Source organism: Tyto alba, unplaced genomic scaffold, assembly GCF_018691265.1.
Source record: "Tyto alba isolate M040663 unplaced genomic scaffold, T.alba_DEE_v4.0 Super-Scaffold_13, whole genome shotgun sequence".
Classification (NCBI taxonomy): domain Eukaryota; kingdom Metazoa; phylum Chordata; class Aves; order Strigiformes; family Tytonidae; genus Tyto; species Tyto alba.
The window spans coordinates 25,548,401-25,576,369 of NW_024881275.1; the positions used below are offsets into that span (position 1 = coordinate 25,548,401).

A 27,969-nucleotide genomic window follows, 5' to 3' on the forward strand; every position below is an offset into this window, starting at 1 on the left:
GTGGCCGGCGACCAGTCAGCGAGGGAAGATGCGCCACCACGGCCGCCTCCCGGCTTGGAGGGACGGCGTGATTGGAAGGGAGCCGTGGCGCTCCGCGGGGGGCGGGGATAACCCCTCCCGCTCCGCCTCCGGCGTGCGGTGTGTCCGTTTCCCAGCAACGGCGTTTTTCCTCGCAACTTCTCGTTTTAACAGGCACGCCTAGAAATAACTTAGGGTTAGTGGAGAATAGGCACAGATGATTATATTCAAGGTTTAATAACCGGTAAGGAATATTTACATAATTACAACACTACGATACACCGGGTAACGTATTTGTACAATTTCTGAGCTGTTTATTACTTGATCGTGGAAATGTAGATGCGAACATAAAAGGAATTTATGAGACTAGAAGATGTCAAATCCTGAGAAAATAATTCATGGACATCGCATCTTATGGACAGATAGACAAGGAGTCTGATGTTTTATTACCTCGCCAACTCAGAGTCAGGAACAGGTAACAAGAAGCAGAGAAGAATAAGGAAAAAGAAAAAAAATAGGAGAGGGTAGGAATGAGGGGAGGAGATGAAAAAAGAGGAGAGAAAAAATAAAAAAAGAAAAAGAGAGGTGAAAAAGCGCTATTATTTGTGACACTAATTTGAGAGGTTTAGGGAAACTTCATGAATGTTCAAGTGTTGTACATTGTCTTTTGTAACAGATTGTGTTTAATGCAAATGAAAAATTCAGTTTAATTAAATCGTAATAACAAAGTCTGATATCACAATACATTTCATAAATATAGAAGAACATAAGAACCCCAAAACAGGTTAGATTAAAGTTACAGACAAGTATCCTTTCTCAAGGGGTTGTCAGTCGCTGGTATTTAGGAAGGAGTCTAAAAACCAGGATGTAGTCAGAGAAATTACATTCCAATCCATGGCTTCTTTTGTGAGCAGGATGTTTAAAAAGCACTAGTGAAAATTTTCTGTGTGCAGTTTTCCACCTCTGCTTAAGCCATTTATGTATTTTTTTCCAAAACATCTTATAGAACTAATTTCCTTTATCTACCTGTTTGTCAAATGAGAAAGAATTACGTTCTTTTGTACCTCATTCATACACACCTTGAGGCAAGTTGAGACCTATATACAGTTAGAAGTAAGTTTGCATAATACTACAAAAAAATCTATAGCCATTCTCTATTGCACAGCTAATGTCTATATGTACTCAGAAGCATTTTTGGTTTCTTTGCAGGAATTCATATTAATGCTCCTACACCTGTAATTTGTAAAGTCTAAAGTAGTGATCTTTAATTTTAGAATTGTCTTTCTGTTTACTAAAAAGCATTAGAGTTAGCTGAAAACATTTAAATTGATATTTAAAGGAGCTCCTATTTGGGATGCTGTCTCTTGCTTTTGTTCTGTCAAATGCATAAAAGGTCTTTAACAAATGGGCTTCTGACTTCTATAACAGTCTTTCAGTGGTCTGTATTTGTTGGATCTTCCCCGATTACAATTTCTGTCTCCAAGAATCAGGCCAGGATGTTGCCAGCAGTGTTCCAAAGAGCAGGGTATTGATTCAGGACTTCTTTTTCCCACTGCTTTTCCTTTGCTGTGCTTTGCAGTATGAATGGTAATTCTGATTCTGATGTTAGTTGCTTAAACACTAATAGAAAAATGACTTTTCTAGTTCTCTTTACTGTTTCTGAGTCATACTAAGTTTATGCTTTGAATTAATTAACCAAGCTAGAGCTGTTTGGTGATTTCATGTGCTTATGAATACTAGGTGTTTTTCATAACTTGGAGATGAACCTATGCATAAGTTAGCATGAGTAAGTGTAATGTCATAAGTTGTTACGTGTTTACCAAAAGGATTTTAAAAAGCTTTCTATTCAACAAAGCAGAAGTTCATCTTTAAAACACATTTGTGTTGGTCTAAAGAGTCAACGCTAAGGTCTTGCTGCCAAATTATATTTCATACTTGTCATGTGTAGGCTTGATGTTTTCCAGGTAGTTGTTCGCTGGTTTGCAGTGCCCTTTTCCTCTTGTTTTGTTTTGTCTCCTTAATTATCTACTCTTTAAAATTTCATATTAATCTGATTGTCATATCTAGATTGTTTTAGTCTTGTTTGTTTTAGTTATCTTATGCTCTGACCTTACCAAAAAGAAATCACAGAATCCCAAAGTGGTTCAGGTTGAATTGGACATGTGGAGGTCATCTTGTCCAAACACTTCCTCCCCCCCATCCCCGCCCCCGCTCAAGCACTACAAAATAACAAAGTAATCAAATACATATAATGTTCGACTCCAGTTGGTGGACAGACTGTGGCCTGTGTTTGTAAAGTAAATGAAGTGTAGACTTCTGGTCACTAAAACTATATTGCCTTGGTAATTTCAGATTAGAAATTACATTACTTAAAATCTCTGCTTCAAGTTGCTTAGTTTGCTTAGCCGTTTGTGCAGAATGTAGTTAAATGCATTCTTCAGTCTTTTGGACAAGACCTGTCAAATTCAGGATCTTTAGCATTCACATTTGTAACACAGATTTGGTTCATTGTCCTTGGTCTCCACGCTGCCCTCTCCTCTCCCAGACCTTTCTCTTTTCCAAAATCCTTTGTGTGAGTTACTCTGTGTTCTGGAATTCATTCCACTGTAGTCTTTTGTATAATGTATTTAATTCAGAAAGCCATTTTATAATAATTCTGGTTAAAATAAGTACACTTGTATGGCAAACTGTAAGTACTCGGTGTTTAGGTCACCTGGTATTTTTCCCTTTGGTAAACAGATGTTTATCAACAAAGTTATCCTATCAACAGCAGTAATCATTTTCAGAGGAAGTTTAACTCTTTTCTTTCGTCTTAAATTGTGATGTCCCTTAAGAGATTTTCAGTTTGATCCTAAATGAAAAATGTTAGAATTAAAATTGTGGAAATTCGTATTATGCTTTTAGGTAATTGAAATATTCTTTCCCTTAGGTTATTGTATATAAAAATTGCATTCTTAGAGAGTCCTAAAAAACATAGTGGTGGGGGGGGGGGGGTTGTTCAGTGGTTTGGTTTGGTTTGGGTTTGGTTTTGTGTTTTTACTTGTGTGTGTGTGTGTGTGTGTGTGTGTGTGTGTGTGTGTGTTGTGTGTTTTTTCTGTGCTAAGCTTTGGGTTTTTTGCAAATGCAATCTAGGGAGTACTTGGTGCTCTTTTATCTTTAAAAATATCCTGCAGGGGTCAGCATTTACTATGTTATTTTTACTTTAGTTACTTCAAAACAGTATTCAAATGTGGGTGACTTTTTATATTGAGACATAAAAGATTTAAAGAGAAAAGAATGTTAAAATTCAGTGTATAAAATTACCTAGTATAGAAGAAATATGATTGGCTAGTTAGAGTACTACTCCATCATGTTTAGTTTTAAGAGAAAGATTTTTAAGACATCTATGCACTTCTAATTTAAAATTACCAAGGTAATACAGACTTAGCAACCAGAAGTATACACTGCTATTTCCTCTACAAAACAGTAGTTTTTTCATGCTTAGTTTTTGTTTAATGCATCTATATGTTTTTCGTCTTTGTTTTTTAGTATTATCCTATAGAAGAAATATTGGCTGCTGAATATTTGCTTGAAGAATTCAGGTCTGATTTAATAGAGATGGTACTGGATAAATTGAGACCAGAAAATGTTCAGTAAGTTAAATTGCAATAACTTGTATTTTAACCAAACATTATAAGAAAGCAGATGAACTAATGGAAACACAAATTCTTAGGTGTCTCTTACAATTCCAAAATAAATGTCACCGAAGAAGAGCTAGTTCTGTGTGTTTATGTCTCTGCTCCCCATTGAAAATAAGCACTCTTAAGTGCATGCAACTCTTCCTGTTTGGACAGAAACATCCTTTCAGTCCTTTCTATGCAGGATGTCTTCCTCAAACTGAAATACTTTTTTAGGAAGATACTTGCTAAGAATAACTCAACTGGTACTGTGAAAACACCTAGTAAAATTATCCTGCCTCACTAAATTCTTGGGACATGTTGTATGGAATGCTCTAATACTCATAATTTAGAGCTAGGTCTGGAAGTCTATTAAGAGGATGGCTTTTATCTGCTGTATATACTTTATTTTCACTCTGGAGTGCTACGAACCTTCATGCAGATTAGCAGATGCTCTGAAAAATATCAATCTATGTGGGTAGAAATAGCTGTGTCTTCAGCTGCTAAAATCTATCAGACTTCCAGAGCATCTCTTTAATGTGAGCGTGACCGTACTGCACATGAGATTTTTTTGCAGAGTGAGTGTGCTGCAGTACGACATTCAGGGCTTGGTAATTGGTCAGCCTAGATGTTGAAAAGAAAAGGGAGAACCTCTCTCTCCTGTGCTTTTGAGGATCTTCAGTTGTCACCCAGGCATGGTAGAAAAGGGAGGCCAAAAGAACAAATGTACCTAACATCTATTTGAATACGTAAAGAGTACAGTAGTGTGACCAGGGTGAGGGAAATAATGCTTTGCTGAGATGATGATTTACAAGTGAAGGAATCTGGAAGCTGTAGAGAAAAAAATGAGGGCAGGTGAAAAAAGAACATATTAATTCAGGAGGAGGAAGGGCTGGGGAAATGGTTAACAAAGGGAGGAAGAGCCTGAAACAAGAGACCTGGCAAAGGGCATCATGAGGGTAATTTAAGGGGGCATATTGATAGCTGTGGGGAAATGGTATCTCAGACAAGGATGGATGGAGAGGCTGACTAATGGAACTGCTGAGGATAGTTAAGTGCAGATTGGACAAAAAAAATGAGAGGAGGATAGGAATTGGGGCTAGCAGGTAGAGTGGAGGTAAGAGAGTAACTCTAGAAGAAGATTATGTCAGGCTTAGCAAGGATATTCAACTGAGAGTCCTGAACTGTGGAAACAGGGCAAACAGAAGAGGTCTGAAACAAGGAGCTTGAGATAGGACCACAGCAGAACTGATGGGACCAAACTTGGAGGCATTGAACAGAAAAGCCTGTGCAGACTAAGTGCAATGTAGTCTACAAAGGGCAAAGCAACTAAAGTTTACCAAGTCACGCTGTTTTTTCTTGCACTCTGCAGATGTATGTTTTTTTCCCCCATACAACTTCTGTTTCAGTTCTTACAGAATAGATATATTTTGGAATTATGTGATAAGGTGCCAGTACCATGTATTGCTCTGCCTGACATACCAGTATAGTTGGAAGGTGTGTAATAAAAGCAACAGGAATCTGCAGAAAAAGTAGAGATTCAAGGTTAAGACTGTTTAATGCTGCCCAGGAGAACTGAACTCCTTCATTGCTTTGTCACAATCTTCTTAAATGGCACCAGACAAGCTCCTAAAACTCTTCATTGCAAGCCAGCAATTACTCATTCCTTCTTATTTTCTTGAGTATGCCTAAGATCTTAAGGCCTAACTAAGAGGGACTGCTGAGTGCCTGAATCCACAAACAACACAACAGAAGCTTTGCTTTTAATATATGAGGTTTAATACAATGCAAAGAACTAAATAAAAAAAAAAAAAAGAAGAAGAAAAGTCTTAAAATGAGCATCTAAAATTAATAGGTACTGTGTAACTTTCCAGTTCTCTATATGCCTCAGCTTCCTATCTATGAAAATTATATCTCTTGGGATATTTTAAAATATGAAATTAGTTCCTGTGACACTGAGTGCTGTGAAAGAGACATTTTAGTAATTCTCTTTATTTAGAGAAAGGGGTAAATATTGGAAAGAGAAGAAGTCAGATTGTGCATTGAGAAAAGCATATAGAATACTGAATAATTGTTTCTTAATTGTTCTGTGCACTGAACAGGGCAGAGGTTAGTAGGACAATATGTAAACTTGTGTATATATTTATGTGTATGTATTATGTAGTACAGTCTTAATTACTAGAAGCTTGCATGTGCAACAATTATATCAACACTTTGAACCCTGATTTTTTTTTTTTTTAATTTGGTTCTTTTACTCTATCTTTTGTGTATATTTTAATAAATTGTAATATTAAATTAGTGGTGTAGAGATACTATTCAAATGTATGAGAACACAGAAACAAGTTCTTGCTTGTTACTGTCTCTATCAATCTTGCTGTACTTGAACACCTGTTTATCAGTGTTTAGGAAGCCAGGTATATGATACAGAAAATAATTTTTTGGGTAGAGTGGGGTGTGTGTGTCTGCTTCTGAATACGTTCCACACTCAAATTTTCAGACAGTGTTGGATATAGAAGGACAATGAGGAATGTATTCATATATTTCTAGAGTTTATGTATTTTGGCCTTCTGAAATTATTGTGAATTACATAAAAGTTTGGGCACAAATCTTCACTATGTTTGTATGATAAAATCTGTCTTGTATATTCATTTAGTTTATAATGTATGTGACTTTATTTTCAAAAGATGGTATATTTCAAATAATTATTGGATAAAGTAGGATAAAATTGGATTATGAACTGTATTTGTAAATGTCACAGGGTTCTGGTGTTTCTAGGGGTATACGAGTAATGATAAAATAAATTGAGCTGCCTGTGTCAGTGACAGTAGTTGCCATAGTAATTAGTGCCCTTTAAAGAAGGGCCTGTATCTTTGTGTGTGGGTGTGCATCTATGTGTAATGTGTGTGGGATACTGCAACTGAAGCTTGAGTATTCTGAGAGATCATATTTTGAACAAACAATACTTCAAAGAAAATTTCCAGGTTCTCTTTCATATTGTATTAAATACTTCTATTTTGAATGTATTTTCATGCTGATGTACTGCCCAACTTCTTGGAAATTTGATACAAGAGCTTACCTTTAACATAAAGGCTGTTTTTAGTAACTAAAATAGAGAATATAGAATTACTTCATCAAAGAAAGCTTAACCAAATTCCACATGAGTTTGAACTTTTAACTGGTTTTATAATTGCTTGCAAGCAAACCCTTTTTATATACTGCATTAGTAGACAAGCTACAGGTGCTTAATCAGAGCTGATGTTTATTATAGCTTTAAAGTGTGTCTCAATATTGCAAGAAACAGTCAATACTATCTTAGGGAATGATACCTTTTGTAATGTAAATTGGGTCTTTGTTATTAGCCAGAGAACTTCCAAACCATCTGCTTGTTTAAATTTTCAAAAATTACTAGAGGAAATTAATGTATTTAAATACATTCATAGACTATTTAAGTTTATCAGATGCTGTTGTATGCCACAGACTCATTTTTTTGTTGTCCCTGTTATTCCTGTTGCTGGCTATGCCAGCCTTTTGACACCCAATTGACAGTACTTCAGTATCAAATAGCCATAATTAACCTTGTTCAGAAGTTATTAGTGTGAGAAAGCAAAGTGTGGAAAATACAGGTAGAGAGGAAAAAATTAAGTTGCAGAGAATGTGGTCAGAAGCACAGGAATAGCGGTGACAATTTTTAGAAGAATTGAGAATGTTAAGTGGTGTGCTTTTCTCAAATATGTTGTAAACAGCCATTTCACAATGTTCTTTTACTTTAGTTAATATAAGCCCATACTTGCACTTGCATTTACAATTCTGCATTCTTCTTTGTCTGTGGTTAAAAAAATATGTCCTGGGTTGAGTGAGTGGTGGAGTTTTTTGGTGGCAGGGGAGGGGGCTATCAGGGCGGCCCCCTGTGAGAAGCTTCTCGAAGCTCCCCCAGCTCCAAGCCAGCTCCACTTCAGTTTGGAAAACTGAGCCCATCAGCTGCGCCTCTGCGATAACGTATTTAAGAAGGGACGTGGTGACGGGCAGTGGGACTTGTGAGGAGGAGTTGCTGCAGCTGCGTGAGCACCAAGGTCAGTGGAGGAACAGAGGAAAAAAGGAGGGGGGAGGTGTGCCAGAGCAGATACCCCCCTGTATCCTGTGGGGAGATGGCAGGGCGCTCCCCCCCCTGCCTCCCATGAAGATCTGCGGTGGAGCAGACATTGATTTGTGGCCTGTGGCTTCTGGTTGGTTGATCAAGGTTCTGTGCCTGAAGAAGGCTGGGGTCTCATGGGAAAAGGCAGCCCCGCTGCTGCAATTCAGCGCTGGGAGGATTGCAGCATGTGGAGGTGTCCCATGCCGGAGCAGCTCGGGAAGGGCTGCAGCTGTGGGAGAGAATCCAGTCGGAGAAAGTTGGTGACCCACGATGGAGCAGTGTGGGGAACGCTGCAGCCTGTGGGAGGGACTCATGTTGGAGAAAGTTTGTGGAGGACTGTCTCCTGTGAGAGGGGGACCGCGATGGAGCAGGGGGAACAAGTTCCAGAAGCTCCCCCCCACTGAAGATGGAGAAAGTGGCAGCACTGACTGCACTCCCCATCGCCTGCCTCTGCGCCACTGGGGGAGGAGGTAGAGATATCAGGAGCAGAGCTGAGCCTGGGAAGAAGGGAGGGGTGGGTGGAAGGTGTTCTCAAGATGTGGCAATGCTTCTCACTGTCCTACTCTGTTACGTGTTGTTAGTGTCTGTAATAAATGTATGTTCTTTTTTTTTCCTTCCCCTAACAAGTCTGCCTTTTGCACGTGCCCATAAAAGGTGATTTTTTCCCCATCCCAGTCCTACCTTGAACCCCAAGCCTGGCTCTCTGTCCCTTCTTATTGCCGGAAGAGAAGGGAGAGTGCATGGCTGCGTTGTGGTTGGCTGCTGACCAGGCTCAAACCATGACAAAAAAAAAAGCAAGAAAATAGCAAGATAAGCAAGAATCTTATCAGAGAGACAGGAAAAAGTAATGCTAAAAATATATGGAGCAAGCTGTAACTTACTTGAAACATTAGTAACCAAAGAAAATAATTGTTTACTATCATATGTATCTTTTATTTATAGTAATTCTGTTGGGTTACATCACTCTTCTTGAGTTTCACAAAAACTTGCTGGAGTTGGGAATATTCTCTACACTTGGGAATTGTGGATTAATTTTAAGAAAGAAAGGATTTTTTTCAAGATAGAACACATCTAGAGCAAGTAACTGGAAATGATCAGCTTTAGTATTTGAAGCAACTGGGAAGCATTGATCCTTCAGATAACGGAGATAGTGCTGTGTCTTTTCAAGTAGCAAAGTGTACATTTAGACTAGAGAGGCACAGTGGTGGGCAAGTTTTGGAAAGTAAATTTCATAGAATAGGTATGCTTTTCTGTACAGGAAGATCTCAGTTTTCATAATGGAAAAGTGATGGTGGCATGGTGACTGAATCAAGAAAGCTTGTGATCAGAGAGGGATGGTCCTCTAGTAACTTCTGTTTATGTGTGTCTCCATGAAATCTTGGGCTTTGCATGTCTTGGGTCTCACCCTGCTTTTTTCTAGCTTCTTGTTACTGTGCTTTTTTATTGGATGCTGGAAGAAATAAGTTGCGTTTAATGTTCCTTCAGGACTAACCACATTGTCTCTTTGCTTTACCTGGTTTAAGAAAGACATTATGATGATAATATAATTTTAAGCATTTGAATAAAAAAAGCTAAATATTGGGAGATAAAGGGACTATCAAAACTGGAATATACCTGGTTTCATGGCCTCTACAATTAAAGAAATTATGTATTCTTTTTGTTGCAGGGATTTTAGTAGGGCTTAAATATAGTAAATACAAATAGGTTAGTTCTCTGAAGCTTAAATAGCCACTGTCATACCTACAGCTATCATGTTAAGGCTTAAATATAAATACGTGCAAACTAGACAGAGACCAAAGACTGATTAAATGCAGTTCTAACAGCAGAATTCAGCAAAGTCCTGATATTCTAACATGGATCGAATGAGGCCTGCAGGCGGACTATAATGATGTAGCAGCAGACATACTTGGAGTTTGAATGGTATATGGTCAGAGGAACGATAAATGTATTGCTTATTATGTGTAGGCTAAAACAACTCCAGTGTTTGCTATTTCTGTAACAACTGTACATTCACATCTTAGTTCTTTTTATGTTCAGACTGTTTGTCTGCTACAAAACTATAACTTATAAAAAGAAACCCAAAACATCAAACCGAGTTTAACATTCTTATGTGTTGTGTTGCTTTTTCCCAGCTTCTCTAAATGATATATTTTTCCAGTATAGACTCAAAAATTATAGTAGTTGTTCTGTGTAGCTTCTGTGATAATAGATTTTTCTCAGATGTGAAAGTAAAAGTCCTTTTAGTTTTGTTCAGGGCAGCAGGTGTTTAAAGATCTGAGCTAATTAGACTCTCATTTTCATGTGATTGAAACAAACTTGTATATGGTAGTATACTCCTTTTAGACACATTTTAAACATATTTCGAAGTGAAAAATAGAATGAATTGGGAATTTTTTCATCTTTTACTTAACTAAGATACTTTAAAGTATAATAAAATGTGACAAGGAATATAATTTTATAGTATCTTTTATTTTAAATTGCTGAAAAGATAAAATATCGGGGGTGGGGGGAAACCCCTTAGATACTACTAAAATTGATTTCATGGTATGTTACAAAGATTCGAGAAGGCTACTGTGGATTTGCATTTTTTGTGAGTTCTTGAAAGAATGAGTTGAGATTATAGATGCTAAGTCCCCTTGTGGTGGTGTAATTTTTTTTTTTCTACAGCTGTAACTATATGCATATAGTAAACACAGAAGTCCAGTAGCTCATTTCCTTTTTTTGTCTTTGCCTGAGGAAATTGTATATATTAATATAAAACTGTGGACATGTGCTTTTAAATATCTGCACATGTTCTGCTTATCTGTTATTTACTGATACTTATGCTCATGTTTACCTTCCTATTTTCCCTTTTTGTGCAAGAATTAGTATGTGCCACATCATCCTAACTTTGTGTGTTGGGTTTCTTTCCTGTTTTGGTTTGCTTTGTTTGGTTTGACTTGTTGAGTTTTTTTCTTTCCCTTTTATGTCTTGCATAAATTGTGTCTTTCAGTGATTTAGTTTCCATTTATTTGATTTTTTTCTTTGTATTGTGGTTTTATTTATAATTTCCTTTTGAGAACCTTATTGGAACTCACCTACACTAAGGACTTTTCTTGGCATATCTATACCAGGATAGCTGCATTCTCAGTTAGAGACTACTGTTCAATGTCTTTTAAAAAAGTTTTTAGCTTTTCAACTGTTATTTCCTTAACAAACCGTGTTTTTAAAAAGTATGGAAAAATATCCATACTCACAGATGGTAGCAAGTATCCATATGTGCTCCTGTTTGAACCATAACAGGAAGTTTTCATATTCTCTTCCCCTCTCCCGCCCCCACACACTACTTGTTGCAGTTAGGGGCTTAATTTCCTTAAGAGAGAAACCTTTTTAAGATGTATCATTTCTACTTGTTCAAACTGCATTGGGTTTTGCCAGCCATCTATGAAGATAGGGGAATAGACTTGGCATGTGTCACAATCTTAGCTGAAAAATGTAATTTTCCCAACACTTTCACTACAATTTTTTTCTCCTCTTCATTTGCAGAATAAATGCTCACATTAAAACTGAAGAAGCTAGTGATTCATCAGATTAAGGAACTAAAGAACATTTTCCCCTGGATAGTAAACGGGCTTTTTTCCTCTCTTGGTATTTGAAGTGTGGTACTAGTACTATCCTAGGGGGAAGAAAAATAAAATGAATGCCAAAAATGTTGATACAGAAATTTCTAAGAGCTGGAGTTTTACAGATACTGAGCAGTTGTTTCAATGCAGTTAGTGGTGCTCATCCCTAATGATAAACATGTTACAAATATGGATTATATATGCTTATTTTTTAATTGCATTGTATCTGTGTAAATATTTTGTAAATCACAATTTATTCCCTTATTTCCCCCACAAGCCATTGTGTTTGCAGAGACTTAGTTTTACTGAATTCTAACAAATAACTTGTGCTTCTGCAGAATGGTTAGAATGCTGCACCCCAACAACATCTCTCTGCATATAGTTTCCCCTCTTACTCTGTTTTCTGATGAGATTTGTGTAGAAGTGGCTTTGAATAGCCTGTATTTCCTCACATCAGTTTTACTGATGGTTTTGAGAGAACTTATAAACAGCTCTAGGCTTTAGCTGGTTTTATCTCAGTCATATTATTTTATGCATTTGAATAAGATATGTGTATTTTTTTCCATTGTTTGACAATATCACTTGGAAGACAAAGTTTAAATTAATTTATAAAAAAAGCAATTGTTCCTTTTTAAGTATAAAATTTTTTTTTCATCAAATTTTGCTTTGACATGTCTGCTACTAAGATCACAAATACTGCGGTCTCAAAGTCTATTACTTTTTCACCCTTAGGACCTTGAGTTCTGTTACATAAATCTGGAATATAATAGTTGATAGTGTTTCCTGGAAGTACATTAATTTTAAAGCACACATTCTTTTCCCAAGTAATACCTCTTCTGCAAATCTGTCACTTGTTGCTTCTTTTTAGATTTCAGAAGAGTGAAAAACAAGATGCTATCTAGTAAATATGTATCACATTATAGAAATTATGCTTGTTTTTGATATTCAGATGTAATTGAGGACTACAACAGTTTGAATGTACAGGAATGTACATGTAGAAGTAAATTATATTTATAGTTTCAACTGTCTTCCATGTTCTTGAGTGGCTCCGAAGCCCAACTGTACTGGTTGCATTTAGATATGTTACAAGCAGGTCCTATTAAAGATTGCCTGATTGCTGTCTGGCTTTTCCTGTGCGTTTCAACACTGTCTTAAACCATGTGGATGTTCATAGTGCTATACAGCACAACACAGAAATGAGGAGCAAAAGTAACATTATGTAGTTAGCAACTTTAAAGATGCATCATGATACATTTAAATAACTGTAGCATTGTATTTCTACTTGTGGTGCTTCTTTTCCTCTTTCCTTGTGTTCACTGCTGTTGATGCTCATATCTTGGTTAAGGTTATAAGTCTCAGACAGATGAAATGCCTTTTGGTTTGTTTCATGTGGTTGTGGGTATGTTTCTGAGAACTGAAAATGTCAGTAATCAATCCAGTAGTGATTTGGGGTATAGGGAGGGCAAGAGGATCCCTTGAAGCTGAACTGCTTGAAGAAATGCAATGCTGATTTCCACAATTTAATTTTCTATATGTTGAGCAGATGATTATTTTTAGCTCTTTAATTTTAGTATGTTTCTACAGCAAATGTTTGGGTGCTCAGATTGCAACTGCTGCTTGAGCATCGGTATGTTGGAGAAGGGTAGGAGGAGGGAATGTCAAATAACAGACATCTGTGTATTATAGCATAAGATACCTTTGTCTTGCTGCTCAGACTGCATGTTTATTGGAGTTTTATTAGGATAATATTTTAGCTTAAGACTTTTTTTTTTTTTTTTAATTTATTTAATGGAAGGAAAGGCCTGGTGGGTTGCTCTAAAATTCGAATAGGCTTTATGATTTTTATAGTCTCTTAGCAACTTCATCTGTACATGATAGAGCTTTTGCTCACCAGCTGTCCAAGTTAAAATGCAAAACATAATAGAAGATTCCTATGGCTTAGTTTAATGTAAACAACAATATCTCTATTAGATTTCACCTTGTTGACTGAGCTAGTGTCTGCAAGACCAAATATTCTCCAGGATTAAAGTACTTAATTCTCTGCTGAATATTTAGTATTGTTCCTTTTCTATAAAAAATGAAATAGATGTAACATGCGAACAAATATGAAACCATTTTATATGAAGTAACAATAAAAATGGTAACCATTTCTATTGCCATTTGCAGTGAGAGATGAAACAACGTGTCTCTTGAAGATGAATATTCTCATTCTGGTTTGAATATTGCATAACTTTTGCAGAGGAGCAAGGGTTGTTTTGTGTATATGTATGCATGTGTGTGTGTTCATGCTAATTGTGTCTTTTTCAAAGATGGGAGTGAAAATATCTCCTGTGCTCAACACAGAGGAAATCTGCATCTCTGAAACGTGATATTTGATTGCCTTTCTTCAGTGTGTATGATTTAAAATACTGTCTCAAAATTAAACAGTCTGTGGTGCAAGTCCTGCTTCAATTTTTGAATCTATTACTGGAGAATCTGTCTTTACAGTCCTGTGTGACTCTGAAATGTACTTGTCATTTATTTAAATTCATCTTATACTAGCTATTTACCCCTGCTCCTTCTTCCGTTACTCAAACTGCAATGCACTGGTTAAATGATTAATAATTTGAAAATCTTCATAATAGGGGAGTCTAGAACTGAATACAGCAGAATCCCGTTTTCTTCAGCCTTCTTGGATCATTGAGTCATTTATGTGTAATGAGGGATGAGGACATAGGCATTTACAATATTAATAGCACACAAACTTTTCAATGTATTGTGAAATTAATCCCAAGGGTATTTGTAAAGTAAAATACCGTAGTTTGAGGCGCATCCGTATGCCTGTTTTGATTTATGTCCCACTTTGCCATGCACATTAGAAATACAAAACAGAGTGTTCCTGGCCTGAAGATATTGTCATTAAGGAAAGAACACTTGCACTGCATGCATTTTGATGTTTTAATGTACATTTTAGCCATCTGCACAAAATTTGACAAAGTTTGTTGCTGTGCTATTCAGCATTTAGGGATTGTTAAATATATGTAGGAGGTAATTGTGTTACCCTTTTTGACCATTTCAGAATTCTTACAAACATCTATTTACTCTTAAATCTAGCTACTTATTTCCACTGAAAAATCTTTTGTGTTGTAGGTTGTTAGAAAGAATTAAATGAGTTTTCTTGATACTATTATGAAGACTACTGAAAAAGTACTGCTAAGTTTGTAATTTTCTTTATTCTGGATTTCCTCAAATTAGGTGTATTCCTTAGTTCAAGGAGCATCTGGATGATGCTCCTAGCTATATGTTTTAGTTTTAGGTAGTCCTGTGAGAAGCAGGGAGTTGAACTCAGTGATCCTTATGGGTCCCTTCCAACCTGAGATATTCTATGGTTTATGTTTCTAGTCAAGAACAGAACTCCTTTCTGTGTTTTCTGGAACAAGGACAAAGTCTGAAGAATAGAAATTGCATGCAACAATAGTTCTGTGTAACTCTAGGTTGTAACACTTTAGGAAAACAGTAAAATTAAATGATACTAATAACCTGATTTCATGGTTAACCTTAGTGTGTAGTTCAGTATTATGTATACTTGCTATCCAAATGTCCGTGAACCATTTCCAGAAATAAATGCGTCCTAGTGATGCAACAGAAATAGTGCTCTGAATAATTTCTCACAGTCTTTTCTCAGACACTTTCATGCCAAAGTGTTTTGTCTCTTTATTTTCAGAGTTGCAATAGTTTCCAAGTCTTTTGAAGGAAAAACTGATTGAACAGAAGATTGGTATGGAACACAGTACAATCAGGAAGCAATTTCTGATGAAGTTATTAAGGCATGTATATATTCTAACATCTGCAAGTGATAGTGGTAGATTCTTTGTATAATTTTCCATTTAGTTGAAGGAAGAACTTAAATCTGCTGCTCCACATAGCATAAAAAGTGTACAGTGAGCCTTGTTTAATATAATGAGAAGTAAGGATCTTATGTTATTCTTTAGATATCTGTCTTATTTAATAAATACCTGAAATTTTAATGGTTGTAAACCATGGAATGTTATACCATTTTTGCTATAAAAGATCATAATACACAGTGGTTACTTAAAAATGTAAGCATTAATTTTTAAAAACTTAAATGTGTCTGTTAAGTGTTAATGAACTAATCTGTTCATAAGCAAGGAATCTTTTTACAGCTGCTGTATGTAACTGTGTTTCTGAAATTGATTTTGCAACTTAGAAAATTAGTATATTTTGCCAATTAAATGAGCTTCTAAAAATCAAAACTCTAGCAAAGGAGGTGGGCAAGTCCTTATTGAAAGTTGTTATTGATCTATTCTTCTAAGAAGAGATGGCTGTAAAATATAGCCAAGAGCTAAATTGGACCTGCTAAGCATGCTCTGAACAGACATTGCATAGGATCACTCACTTTAGCTTGTCCATACCTATGGTCTTGATTAGAATTAGTGCTTATGAGTGTAGTTTAATGCCTTAATTTAGGGTTCACAGTAGCCGAAAACATGAGATATAGAACCATCTGCCACTGTGCTGTAAACTTTTCAAAATTATTTTTTAGGTTTTGTCTTCTTGCTTGGAGCACTTTATCAATCTGATAGCTTGCCCCAACTTTGTTTCTTGTTACCTATTGTGTTAATAGTATTTACACATAAGCTAGTGGAACACATTTTAAAATCTTTTCTTACAACATAAAATAAATAAGTATATATCCATTAATTAAGCAGGAATTCAAATTAGCCTCACTGTTTCTCCTATTTATCTAGAAATGGCAAAATGCTGACCTGAATGGTAAATTCAAGCTTCCAATGAAGAACGAGTTCATTCCAACTAACTTTTAGATTCTGCCATTGGAAAAAGATGCGACACAATACCCTGCCCTTGTCAAGGTAAGTTATCTGTATTTGTTCTGTTTGCTAGCTACCCTTCTGGGAAGTTAGCAGTGATTTCCCATGATATTTTAAAATACAGGTCATGTCATATTCCGATGTATAAAAACCAAAAAAGTTCAAAACTTAAACGTATTGCCAGAGAGACAGTAGAAAGTTCATTCTTGATAAACTTTGGATTATGACTTTTTGGGTTCCTACAAAAATGAATTTGCAAACAGCCTGAACTCTCTCCCTTTTTGAAAGCATGTTAAGAATTGATAGAAATAGTATTAAAGCTGCTTGTCCAGCAGAAGGGTGACTTCCAATCTTTTTTTTTTTTTTGAGCAGTATTCAGTAAGTTGAGGGTATAGACAAGTCTATTCTTTTTTAACTGTGTATGGAAAAAGCTTGTGATTGCATAGGAAAAGGGAGAGAGAGGTGTAAATACATAAATAAACATTAATCTCCAGTCTTCTGGAAGCATCATTTAATACTCTCAATAAGTTTAGCAAATACCAGTTTTTCTGAGTACCTAAAATTTATTAAAAATTATCTTACCACTACTAAAGCGTAGTTGGTTTTGCTAATGCTCATCTCTGTTTGAAGCTTAGTTGGAGGATAAATAGAAGTTTTCTGCAATTACATGTTGTGATCCAGTTTGAATATTCAATTCAAGAATACTTTTTACACACTAGATTAATGTAAGTCTACTTTAGTGTAAAGAGATACTTCAGAAAAATATATTTTTTCTGTGCAGGACATTTTAGGTATATACTGGAAGCAGTGTTATTAACAGAGGAGGACTCTGAGCATATGTTTACATTCATCCTGAACTGAAACCCTAAACCTCAGCAGGGACACATACTATGGCTCTATTAAGTAACACTAAGTGGTTTGCTACAGAAACTTGATGGTGCTTCAATGTCTCTGTAGCAACTAGGCAATTGATCCACACCAAAAGCTTTGCTTTAAAGCATCATTGCTTTATAAATGTATTTGCTTTTAGTTTTTCCTTACGCTTTAAAATACATTTTCTGAGGGAAAATGTTTTAAATTTTCTGTATGTGATGAAATAGACGTATTTTGCCTGCATCTCCTTTTTTTAATCCCCAACTGTGTGTCTGTGACATTTTCCTTTCGGTGGGCCCTGGCATTTGACTGCACAGCAAAACATTGTAAGAACTAAATCAGCAGAGATTAGCTGTACATAAAAAGCAGGTTTTCAGTTGCTTTATATGCCTAAGTGAGCTTACTATAGACTGTATCAGTGTTGTGGAGAAAGGGAGGGATGGGAACGTTAAGTGCAGGAACAGGGTGGCCATTTTCACTGGCAGCATGTCACTAGGTCAGCTCTGTTGTAATGGCACATAGTGCCCTGAAAAACATTCAGGACTGGCAGCATGTCACTAGGTCACCTCTGTTGTAATCTCACATAGTGCTCTGAAAAACACTCGGGAAAGAGGGTAGTTAGGATATGGGCTTTGGCCTGAGGAACAAATTGTTACTATGGTCTGCAGCTAGCAGTCTCCAGCTATTGGATCAGGTCTCCAGTACTACAGGCAGGTTCTACTATTATGTCATTCTGTCACTGATGTAACATGTATTCTAAACTGCATGGTCGCACTTTAACAGAATAAAAATTTTGTTGTCTTGAAGAGAAGCTGTAATTTAGCTTTTTAGTATGAGTCGAATTTTATGTAGAGGAAGGTGTGCTGTTAGAGTCAAGACTTACTTCTTTTATGCAAAAAGGAGGAAAATACCATGCCAAATCCATGAGAAGCAAAGAACATCTGCTCAAAAATACGAGAAAGAGAAATAATTTTATGTTTAAAAGTTCCCTCTTCTTATATATAGCAATTTAAAGAAAAGGGTTTTTTGGGATAAAGCTAACTAGCGTTGGAACAGAGAGAGAGTATCTATTTTGCAGCTTTTGTGGCAGAAAAAGCAATAGGGAAGGTTGTTTAGATTCTTTCCTGTAATAGGAGATTATTCTAAAAAATTTTGGTGACAGAACTTTTAACTAATTTCTAGCTAGTTTCACTAGTTTTTCTAAATGTGTATGTATTTTTTTTGTTACCAATGTTACTTTAAAACAACATACAATGCATTCATACTTTTTTACTAAAAGCTTTAAATACACAATTATATTCTTAGTCTAAAGCATGTAACTATACGTGGCTGTAGTGCTGCATAATAGCACACCCTTCAATGCCAACATTGGCAGGGAATTTTGTGAAGCTAACTATATTTGTCTTTGATCACTCCTGCTCTAGAAAAGTAGTTCCCATTTTGATCATAAGCTCATTCACAATGTTGCAGCCATTTAACTGCTTGTTAAGGTGACATATGGTAAGAATAGTCTCAATAAGCATACACAAATATATATACATAAATGTAAATAGCAAGAATATGAATTTAAGGGGACAACACTAAACTGAGATTTGAAGTGGTGAAGAGCCTTTTTTTAAAAATGTAATATATTACAGTTAAAAGTTAGACAGCTTATCAAAACCTCTTTTCTTGACACAGGACACTGCTATGAGCAAACTATGGTTCAAGCAAGATGACAAATTTTTTTTGCCGAAAGCTTGTCTCAACTTTGAATTTTTCAGGTATGCAATGTTAAGTATACAACATAAATTGCTTTCCAAAAGTTTCTTGTTGGGAATGTGCATTTCTGTGGCAAAAACTTTCCTGCATGAGGCTTTAAAACACTTATCCTTACTTGAGAATATACAATAAGATACACATAGAAGGAAGGCTCATGTAAGTTACGCAGCAGTTGAGTAGCAAACAGTTTGAGGTGCTCCATCTATATTAACAGGAAAAGTTTATCTATAAATACTTTGAAAATAATTTTTCTTTCATATTTTATTTACTATACCTGAAATATGCCTGCCAGTGTAGCCTACTACATACTGCAATACACCTCCTTAAAAATGATTTTTTATATAATTTTTAATAAATGACTAACGATTATTTTTAAAAAGTGTTTTCTTTATAAAATGCTATTCTGGTAATGGGTTTAGGTTCAAATTCTGTTTTAATTTGCATAATGAAAGCCAGTATAAAATTCTAAGTGCTTAAAATTATGGGATTTTATTTAACTGACACCAACAAATGATACTTTTTTTTTTTTTTTTTAGAAGAACACCATCTGTATTATCAATGAATGTGTGATTCTCACCTCAAGATACATGATAAAATGCTGTAATGTTAATTTTGGTCTTGCATTATTTTTGTTACTCTTTTTTTTGAGTGAGCATGACAATTATGTATCTTCTTAGTGTTCATTTCAAGTAATAATTTATTGAATTAAAAAAAAAAAATACTGCTGTCCTTAGAGTGTAGCTATTTCTGTGCTGGACTACTGAAAGTGACAATAGTTTCTGGATCTCTCCTCCTTTGGTCTAATGAAATGATTTTGTGATATCGCTGGAAAGGCTGTTATGTGGACTCTGATAGATGCTCATAGATGTACTGTTGAGTCCTTGTTTTGAGTGACCACTTTAAATTGTTCTTGACAGAATTTTAGATAGAGGAGTTTTTTCAGAGAGTGTAAAATCTTAGTACTGGTGTTGGTACTAGCTGGGGAAAATATGTTGTCTGGGTATTTCCTCTTTCTTTTTGCTTTTTGAAACTACAGGGCAAACATTACAACTTTCTCAAATTCAGTGTATCAGGAAGTGGAAGATCAGAAGAGTAACTGCCCATCTCAGTTGCAGTGCATTGCCTTCTTTATTCATACCTGGGGGCTTTCCTTGCACAATGTTTGGCCAAAATCCGAAATAGGATTTTATTGACAGACACCAAGTTTGCTACACAGTTGCGTTGTTTTTTTAAAAAACAAGTTCAAAGGATCTAAATCTCTATACTAGTTTGTGAATGAATAAAAAATAGTAATTGATTTTATGCAGAGCCCACAAAGGTAAAATTATGTGCATATACATACGATATCATAGGATCATAGGATGGTTTGGACTGGAAGGGACCTTTAAAGGTCATCTAGTCCAACCCTCCTGCAGTGAGCAAGGATATGTATCTTCAGCTAGATATGTGGTGATAGTCTTTCCCAGTTAGATTTGTATTTTCATCTCGTTGAGCCCTTTTAAAAAGCCAGGAGTACTTGAGCTTTGCTGACTAATATAATGGAATGATTTGCCTCTTTCCTCCTAGGAATAGTTACAGTTAGAAAACTGGCTTTTTTCTTAGGGTTGGGGGCAAGTGTTCTTTCCTTTTCTTTAAAAATAAGATGGCAATTGTATGTGAATGGATGTGAGGACATTTTGACAATACTGGGTACATCATCTCCAAAAGAAGTTGTAAGAAGGTTTGTCTGGTTTTGATACTTTAGAAAAGTCATTAATGAATCTCTCTTTTGAGACTAGTCATGCTGATGGTCATTGGAGGAAATGATGAAATGCATAGCGTTTATTCATGAGACTTGATGAAATTACCGATAGCTCTTGTGGCCAAGTAAATTGGTGAATAAAGGCATCTTAATATCATGGGTTTTCATAAAAAGTTTTAGCCTCAATTCTGGATCAGAATATGATAGCTATGCTACCTTGTATCAGATCGCAGAATTTGTTCGCAGTGCAGACATCTTCAGTAAGATAGAAAAAACTGGGAGGATTTCTTCTGCCTGCAGCTCTGATCGTCAAAAATCACTGGAAGAATTCCTGACCCAGATGTTGTAGGAGCAACTGCTGTGTAGATGAGTTAAGAGGAAGTTGATAAGGGTGGTTTCTCCCTCAAACATACAAATCCAGTAGGAACAACCTGAGTATATGAACCTCTTGAAGTCACTTTGTTCCAAAACTGAAAATCCTTACGTGGCACAAGTCTTGCATTAAAGAAAAACCACAGTAAAAACCTCTGACACAGGTCTTATCATCCAGCCTAAAGGATGATGATAACCTTTTGCTTTTGTATGAATTATGACTTAAAAAAGGATACTTGTTGAGGTCTTAAAAGGAAGCAAAGTAACAATGTAATGTGCCATTGTTCTGAAAACTTTCTAGCATAGTTATAAACTCTGCACTTCAAGTTTCTCAAGGTTTGGAGAGATGGATGTTAAAAATACAATGCTAACTATTTTTAACTGGATACCTGCTACCTTCCAGTTCAAGAAATATTTTAAGCAACTTGAGTTGCTCATAAGGTAACCCAGGATCAACACATCATTGTTGATTCCAGCTATGTCACAGCTCTGTTTGAAAGGGGAAAAGATTAGACTTTAAGATTTTTCAAGTATACTATCAGTGACTGGTTTGTTCTGCTTCCTCAAGTCTAGTCAGAGATAAACTAGAAATAAGCATTTATTTACAAAGTTGTCAGTAATAGAAAGCAACTCCCAGGACAGTGTTGTTATAATTGTTTTCTATAATTTTTCACTTGAGGGTTACTGATTTAGTAGCCTTCATTATTTTCAAAACTCCATGTTGGCCTTTGCCAACTAAATGAGTGTACAGCAGTTATAACTGATATGGACATAGTAATCATTCAAACTGATTAAGTCTCTATTCTAGTATCAAAACGGAAAAGAATGAGTGTGGAGGAAGGTTTATGATAACATAGGATTGACCTACATCTTGCTTTGAATTCAGTCTTAATTTAAAAAATCACTATTAATTGGATTTGCATCATTGGGCATATTAAAATTGCTCAGGTTTGGGAAATTCTCATTGTAGGGAGAAATGCAAATAGCAGGGTCTTTTTTTTTTTAAAACTTACCTGATTGCTTGAGCTACACAAGCCCAGAACAAATAAACCAGTGGTAGTAAAAAAGCATATCCTAGGCTAAGATGTCAGACTATAGCATGCTCTGCTTCTCTAATAAATTAATTTTTAAATAATTGGTTTGGTTTGCTTTTTTTTTTCATTTAAATCTCTTCCCATGCTTCCTTTTCTTAATCTAAAAGGAAGGTGGAGTTAAAGCCTTACTAAAAACTACTAGGAACTTTCTTAAAAATACCTTTGCAATGTATTTTATCAGCATGTGTGTTGTGGCAATATTATCTTTGTTATGCTACATTAATGCTGGTATACTCTATGAAATACTATGTTGTATATGTGTAAACACGTGTAGTGGCATGTCTCTGAATATGGCCATTAGTGACTGCTTGTGGAAAATACATGCAAGTGCTGTGGTTTTGAATTGTAAGCCATATCCTGACAGCAAATTGTTTTACATACTGATGATTATTTCTGTGAAATTGATAGTGAATTTAAATGCACTTCAGAAGCTTTACAAATAAATATTCAGTCATAGTACAGATAACTTCTCTGGACTTTGTAGACCTTTAAAACACACAGGTATTTAGCAATTGGCACAGTTGAAACATGGCTTGAGTTTTTGAGTTGCATTTCTCTTTTTGAAAAAAATTGCAACAGTATTGTATGCGATGAGATGCTTCTAATACAGCAGTAGAGCTTGTATAGTTGTTGCCATTAAAAATATAACACAAAAAAATTACAGTGGTATGAAAATGGATATGCCAAACTTCTTTCCTGGGTTGAAGTTAGTATGTACTGCATATTTTTCATACCACAGATTGCTAATCTCTTCATTTTTGTGATAGAAACTACTTTGTTTTCTGATACTGTAGAAGTGTTAATAAAGTAATGATCAGTACATGGGCTTTCATTTCAGTCTATCAATTTATGTTGGTTATTCAGGGTGTATTTAGTTTATTTTACTCCTGGTGAAATTTGACTCTGCAGCAAAGTAAATATGTGTCTTGATTTATGAGCATAAGTAAGAGAATATCTCTGGAAACTTTACTGTGTTTAGGCATCGCTCAAACCATAAGCAAGCTAAATAATTCTTTTCAGATATGTTCATATTTGGCTTCGTAATGGGATCCATCAGCATACTCACAGTAAATATTGTTTCCTTCAGATCAAACTTAAAAGGCCAAAAGAAACTGAGAAATAATTTTAAACTGCATATTTTACTTTCAACATTTTCTTCCAGCCCATTTGCTTACGTGGATCCCTTGCATTGTAACATGGCCTATTTGTACCTTGAACTACTCAAAGACTCCCTCAACGAGTATGCATATGCAGCAGAACTAGCTGGCTTTAACTATGATCTCCAAAATACCATCTATGGGATGTATGTAAGTACCCAAATCAAGGAAAAGCTTAGAGCCTTAAAACTACTTCCACTCATCAACATTTTTATATTGATTTGATGGAAGGACTGTTATTTAAAAAATGGGTCTAAGGCTGTTAGTCCTTTTGATCTTGGTTATTAATTTTCTTTAATTTTGAATTTTAAGTTGAATTTTGTTCAAAGTCTTCAACAATCTTTCCATTCATATTAAGCAGCTTTTCTTCTTTATATTGTTCAAGAAATTAATTAGTTGTGAGATTTGTTCCTCCATTTCAAAAAAGAAAAAAGCAACCCTAATCCAAGCTTACATATTTATTTCAGTTTGTCAGACATCTACTAAAAGCTTTCTGACTGATGGGGTAAAAGACCCACTTTTCATGCTATTAAATAAATGGTACACTTCAGCTTTCCTGTTCAAGAACTACTGACCATGAGGCTGCATATACATACTCTTCAGTCATGTTTCTTCATCCATTCCTTTGTCACTGCTTGAGGTATCAAAGCATTTCTTTTGTTTTTCTTCTTGTTAGTCGCTACATTTATGCTGATCCTCTCCATTGCAACATGACATACCTGTTTATCAGGTTATTGAAGGATGATTTAAAAGAGTATACATATGCAGCACGCCTCTCAGGTTTGATCTATGGCATTGCATCAGGAATGAATGCAATACTTGTAAGTAAGAAAAAAAAAACGCAGGAGGAAATGAAACAGCTTGGGAGTTGTTGAGCTTGGAGAAAACATTTGACTTCTGCATTTCTAAATGAGACGGTTAATATTTTTTTCCTTGAATATTTCTCATGAATTAAAGGCAAAGCAAATCTGTATTTTAATCAGTACTGACTGACCTCTTTAAGATTGCAGTGCAATTGTTGCATTCTAGTTCCAGTTTTTACTTGTTTGCATGGTAATCTTGAAAGTACTATTGCTGGTTTCTATATAAAAATACTAACTTTTCTGTTGAATGAATCTCAACTTTACAGATTCTGTTTTTAATTCTCTAATTCTGCTGTAGTGAGTGGTGGAAATGGATTGTGCATGTGTTCATTAGAATGTAATGGTGCATATTTATGGCTTTTCTTTAGTGTTTGTTTTTATTATGTGTTTTATAATCCACATGAAGGTGCTGACAATACTTACTTGATAAATACTGATACTATGATAAATGGTTATTTCTTACTCAGCTTCTGCTATGAGATTTCTGATAGGAGATTTTAATAGTCTCTCTTGAAGTTCTGTTAAAAGCTTTTATTGACCACCATTTTATACCAAAATGTGTTTTGAAATTTTCTGTAGAAGTACTATTTTTTGTAAAGCATCTTAGTAAGATAATATACTGTATATTGTCTTTACGTTTTCTGTATGACAATGGCTGCTGCAATTTCTTTTTTTATCCAATGCAAATCTCATTTACTGGTAGCGTTCACCTAACTTGCTGCAAATATGGGTATCTATTCTCAGTTTCAAAGCTTACTGATGTTTCTATGATCAGAGTTAATTCTTAAAAAAAAAAAAAAAAAAAAAAGTGTGTGGGTGTATAATTTTCTTCACTTTTAGTCACAGTTTAGAAGTTAAGAGTTATTTTAAATATTAGGCGGTTTTGTATTAAAATCAGTTTACTCCAATTTGATATCTGGGAACTTCTAATATTCTTTTCTATATCATGAGAAGTTTTATTGTCAGTAGGTGTAACTGTACAATGTTGATACTTTAAGCAAGGACAGGTGCTACACTGAAAACAAGTCACCCATGGTGATTGTTGAACAGTTTGGGTTCTTATGCTAATTCAGGATATCAGACTTTGTCATAAATCCATTTATGATAGCTTTTTCTTCAAATTCATGGTTCAGGTATGTTTCAGCAACCATAGAAGGAAAAATTCTTCCTATTGTAAAGCAGGAATTCACTTGTATGTTGGCTTGTGCCCTAAAATTTAGTCTTACCCTTAATAATTAAACTGCACAAATCCACTTAAATTCCTGTTTTGAGATATTAAATTTTGAAATTTTTGTTCCCCCAAAAGGCCTTCTAATGCCTTTTTTGACTAGACAAACTTTCTGTAGCTTGATGCAGTCATATAGTAGTTTTTAAGTTTCTGTGTGTTTTTTTTAAATGACCAAGTTTATTTCATGTATACTTTCAAAAAAAATATGTATGATCAGATTAGTATTTCATTACAGTTGTAGACTAACTACCTCGGTGTTTCAGCCCAGCACCATCATGGTTATAAATTGTGCTGCTGTTGACAGTACCCCTTTTTCTTGTAGTACTGCTTACTTCCACTAACGTAAATTTTTTTTTTTTTTTTGAGCAACAGGATAAACATGAATCAAGGTTAAAAGTAAATTGGAGAGAATATTTAAGAAGTCTGTGACTCTAGATTTCAATACTACAATTAAAAATCTAGAGTTAAACACATTTCAGTACTCCAAATGTAGAGTTTTCTGACTGGACTCAATAATTGTGATCATTAAAAATCTGTATTCTGAGTACAGTTCACTTACATCAACATGAAATTACATTAATTCTCAGAATTCATCACTCTGGGCAAATATGCAATGTTATATTCATGAGTTATCTTTGGATGGGTAGAGGGATTTTATTTCAGAATGAGTAAATGTTGAATAACACTGAATTTAGGGTAAGTGTTAAAAAGTGTATTTTTCATTGAATTATACAAGACTTGGTAATTGTTTTATTTATTTTCCACATTTAAAGCAAATTATGTGCTTTTTCCATAGCTTTCTGTAAAAGGTTATAATGACAAGCAACCTATCTTGCTTAAGATCATTGAGAAAATGGCTACTTTTGAGATTGATGAAAAACGATTTGAAATTATCAAGGAAGCGGTAAGCTACATAATAAATTTACATTTTTGGATTAATTTAAAATTGAATGCATTCACTTGAAATGAAATCTGAGGGCTGATTATCCATGGAAGTACAGAGTGAAATTCCACCTCATTGGGATTGCAGAAACTTTTTTTATCTTTTTTTGTGGCCATGAGTTCCCTGGAGTGTTTACATTACATTATTTGGCTAAAAATAACTGGCCATGGAATCTTCTTTCAGTCATTTTATGATTGATCAAGGCAGTACAACTTGCTCTGATAGGAGTAGAAATCTAAGACGGGGGACAGGGAGATGCAGAATCTTATAGTCTATTTAACAATTAGGAAAGGTCCCAGTGGGAACTAGCCATCAAAGAAGGGGAAAAATGGATGAAGTAGGAAAGGAAATGTTGGAAAGATCTGCAACATTTCTTTTCCCCAGATACGAAGAGGAGTTTTGCTCCTGGGCCAAGATCCTTTGGTGCAAAAGTAGTAACCAGCTGGTTAAGTACATGCTGACTTCTGGAAGTCTCACTTCCTAAGTTTAATGACTTATTTCTATATACGGAATGTAAGTTAGATTATTTTCCTTAGTTCATGAAGTAAATTTATGAATGTTTTATTACATTCGCTAAGCCAAACAAGATACATAAATTTTCTTCTGGTGCTTTTGTCAGAGCAAGACAGAGGTAAAGCAAAGTAAATTAACAAATTAGATATTGGCTCTTTGTAGCAGTGAGTTGTTGTGGAGGTATGAGTGCACAAGGATTAGACTAGTGTCGGGAAACAGGCTGACTTCTGGCCCAGAAAGCTTGCAAATAGTCTGCAGTAGATGAGAGAGCTAGGGCTGCAGAGAAGATCGCTCCATGCGTGCTGTTAATCCTCTGGTGCGGTGATTTTTGAACAGGTGACTGGCCTAGACGGACACCAGGGCCATCTTTTAATTCATTACTATTTAGTAGGAAATTCTAAGCAGGTGGAGATCAAAAATAAGGTAGATTTATTATAATTATTTAGGATTCTGTGTACCTAACATCCATGAATTGTTTGGAATTTTGTCACACTGGATGTAACAAATGGCAAGCTGGAAGAAACCCAACCGACAGGTCTGTGAATGATCTGTTTTGGATGATTTACTTTTAGTTTAAAGTGCTTCCCTGCTTGTCTCTGTATTAGGCAAGTTTTGTCATTTTACAGACTTTTGTTACGTAGGCCTTTTGTGTATGTAAAATAACAACAAAATACAAAAAAGTCAAATCAGATGGGGAGATTGCAGTTTTTCCCCTCATGGCTGCACCTAACAGATAAGGGGGATACCAGCTTCTGGCTTCTGTGGAACAGATAGAAGGATACATCCTCAGCAACTTCATGCTTCCTTGCTGTTCCTCACTCATGTGCCGTGAAATGAGTTACTTTTCTCCTGTACTGGAAATGATCCCAGGTTGCCAAAACTATTAGTTTACACTTTCCAGTTCTTCTGGTAGAGGAAAAAGATACTGCTTATTTTGTAAAGGTGCAGCTGGACTAGAAAATAATTTCTTTGGAGGAGCTCACTGATTCTTCTCTCCTGCCTCCTTTATCGAGGCAAAGAATGCAAAGAATTTCCCAGATGCCTCTGTACTTTTTCTAACCAAGTCAGCACAGGGAAGCAACTTAATCTACTTTACAATAGTTGTAATTAGAAGCAAATTAATCTACTTTTTTTGTACACTGTAACCTGATGTTTTCTTCAAATTCTCAGGTAAGCCCCATGAAAAG

General features: G+C 35.4%; 1 protein-coding gene and 1 long non-coding RNA gene across 2 annotated transcripts; both read left to right on the plus strand.

Annotated features, from left to right (window-relative positions):
- The first annotated feature begins 152 nt into the window (after positions 1 to 152).
- On the plus strand, positions 153 to 15,191 carry LOC122152892. The gene is made up of 3 exons (XR_006164869.1): positions 153 to 262; positions 3,547 to 3,650; positions 15,112 to 15,191. It is a non-coding gene; the product is annotated as an uncharacterized LOC122152892 (long non-coding RNA).
- A 969-nt stretch (positions 15,192 to 16,160) lies between these two features.
- On the plus strand, positions 16,161 to 27,969 carry LOC116960991 (insulin-degrading enzyme-like). Its single transcript, XM_042787940.1, has 5 exons — positions 16,161 to 16,279; positions 18,791 to 18,873; positions 23,241 to 23,385; positions 26,123 to 26,230; positions 27,796 to 27,969. Exons 2-5 carry the CDS (start codon positions 18,800 to 18,802, stop codon positions 27,925 to 27,927), a joined length of 459 nt encoding a protein of 152 aa, XP_042643874.1. The 5' UTR covers positions 16,161 to 16,279; positions 18,791 to 18,799; the 3' UTR covers positions 27,928 to 27,969.

Excerpts from the sequence above, each read along its gene's own strand:
- LOC116960991 (XM_042787940.1), top strand. The coding sequence starts at position 18,800 with ATGAGCAAACTATGGTTCAAGCAAGATGACAAATTTTTTTTGCCGAAA. Across the intron at positions 23,386-26,122 it reads ATACCATCTATGGGATGTAT|CTTTCTGTAAAAGGTTATAA; the intron begins GTAAGTACCCAA and ends CTTTTTCCATAG. Across the intron at positions 26,231-27,795 it reads TTGAAATTATCAAGGAAGCG|GCAAAGAATGCAAAGAATTT; the intron begins GTAAGCTACATA and ends TCCTTTATCGAG.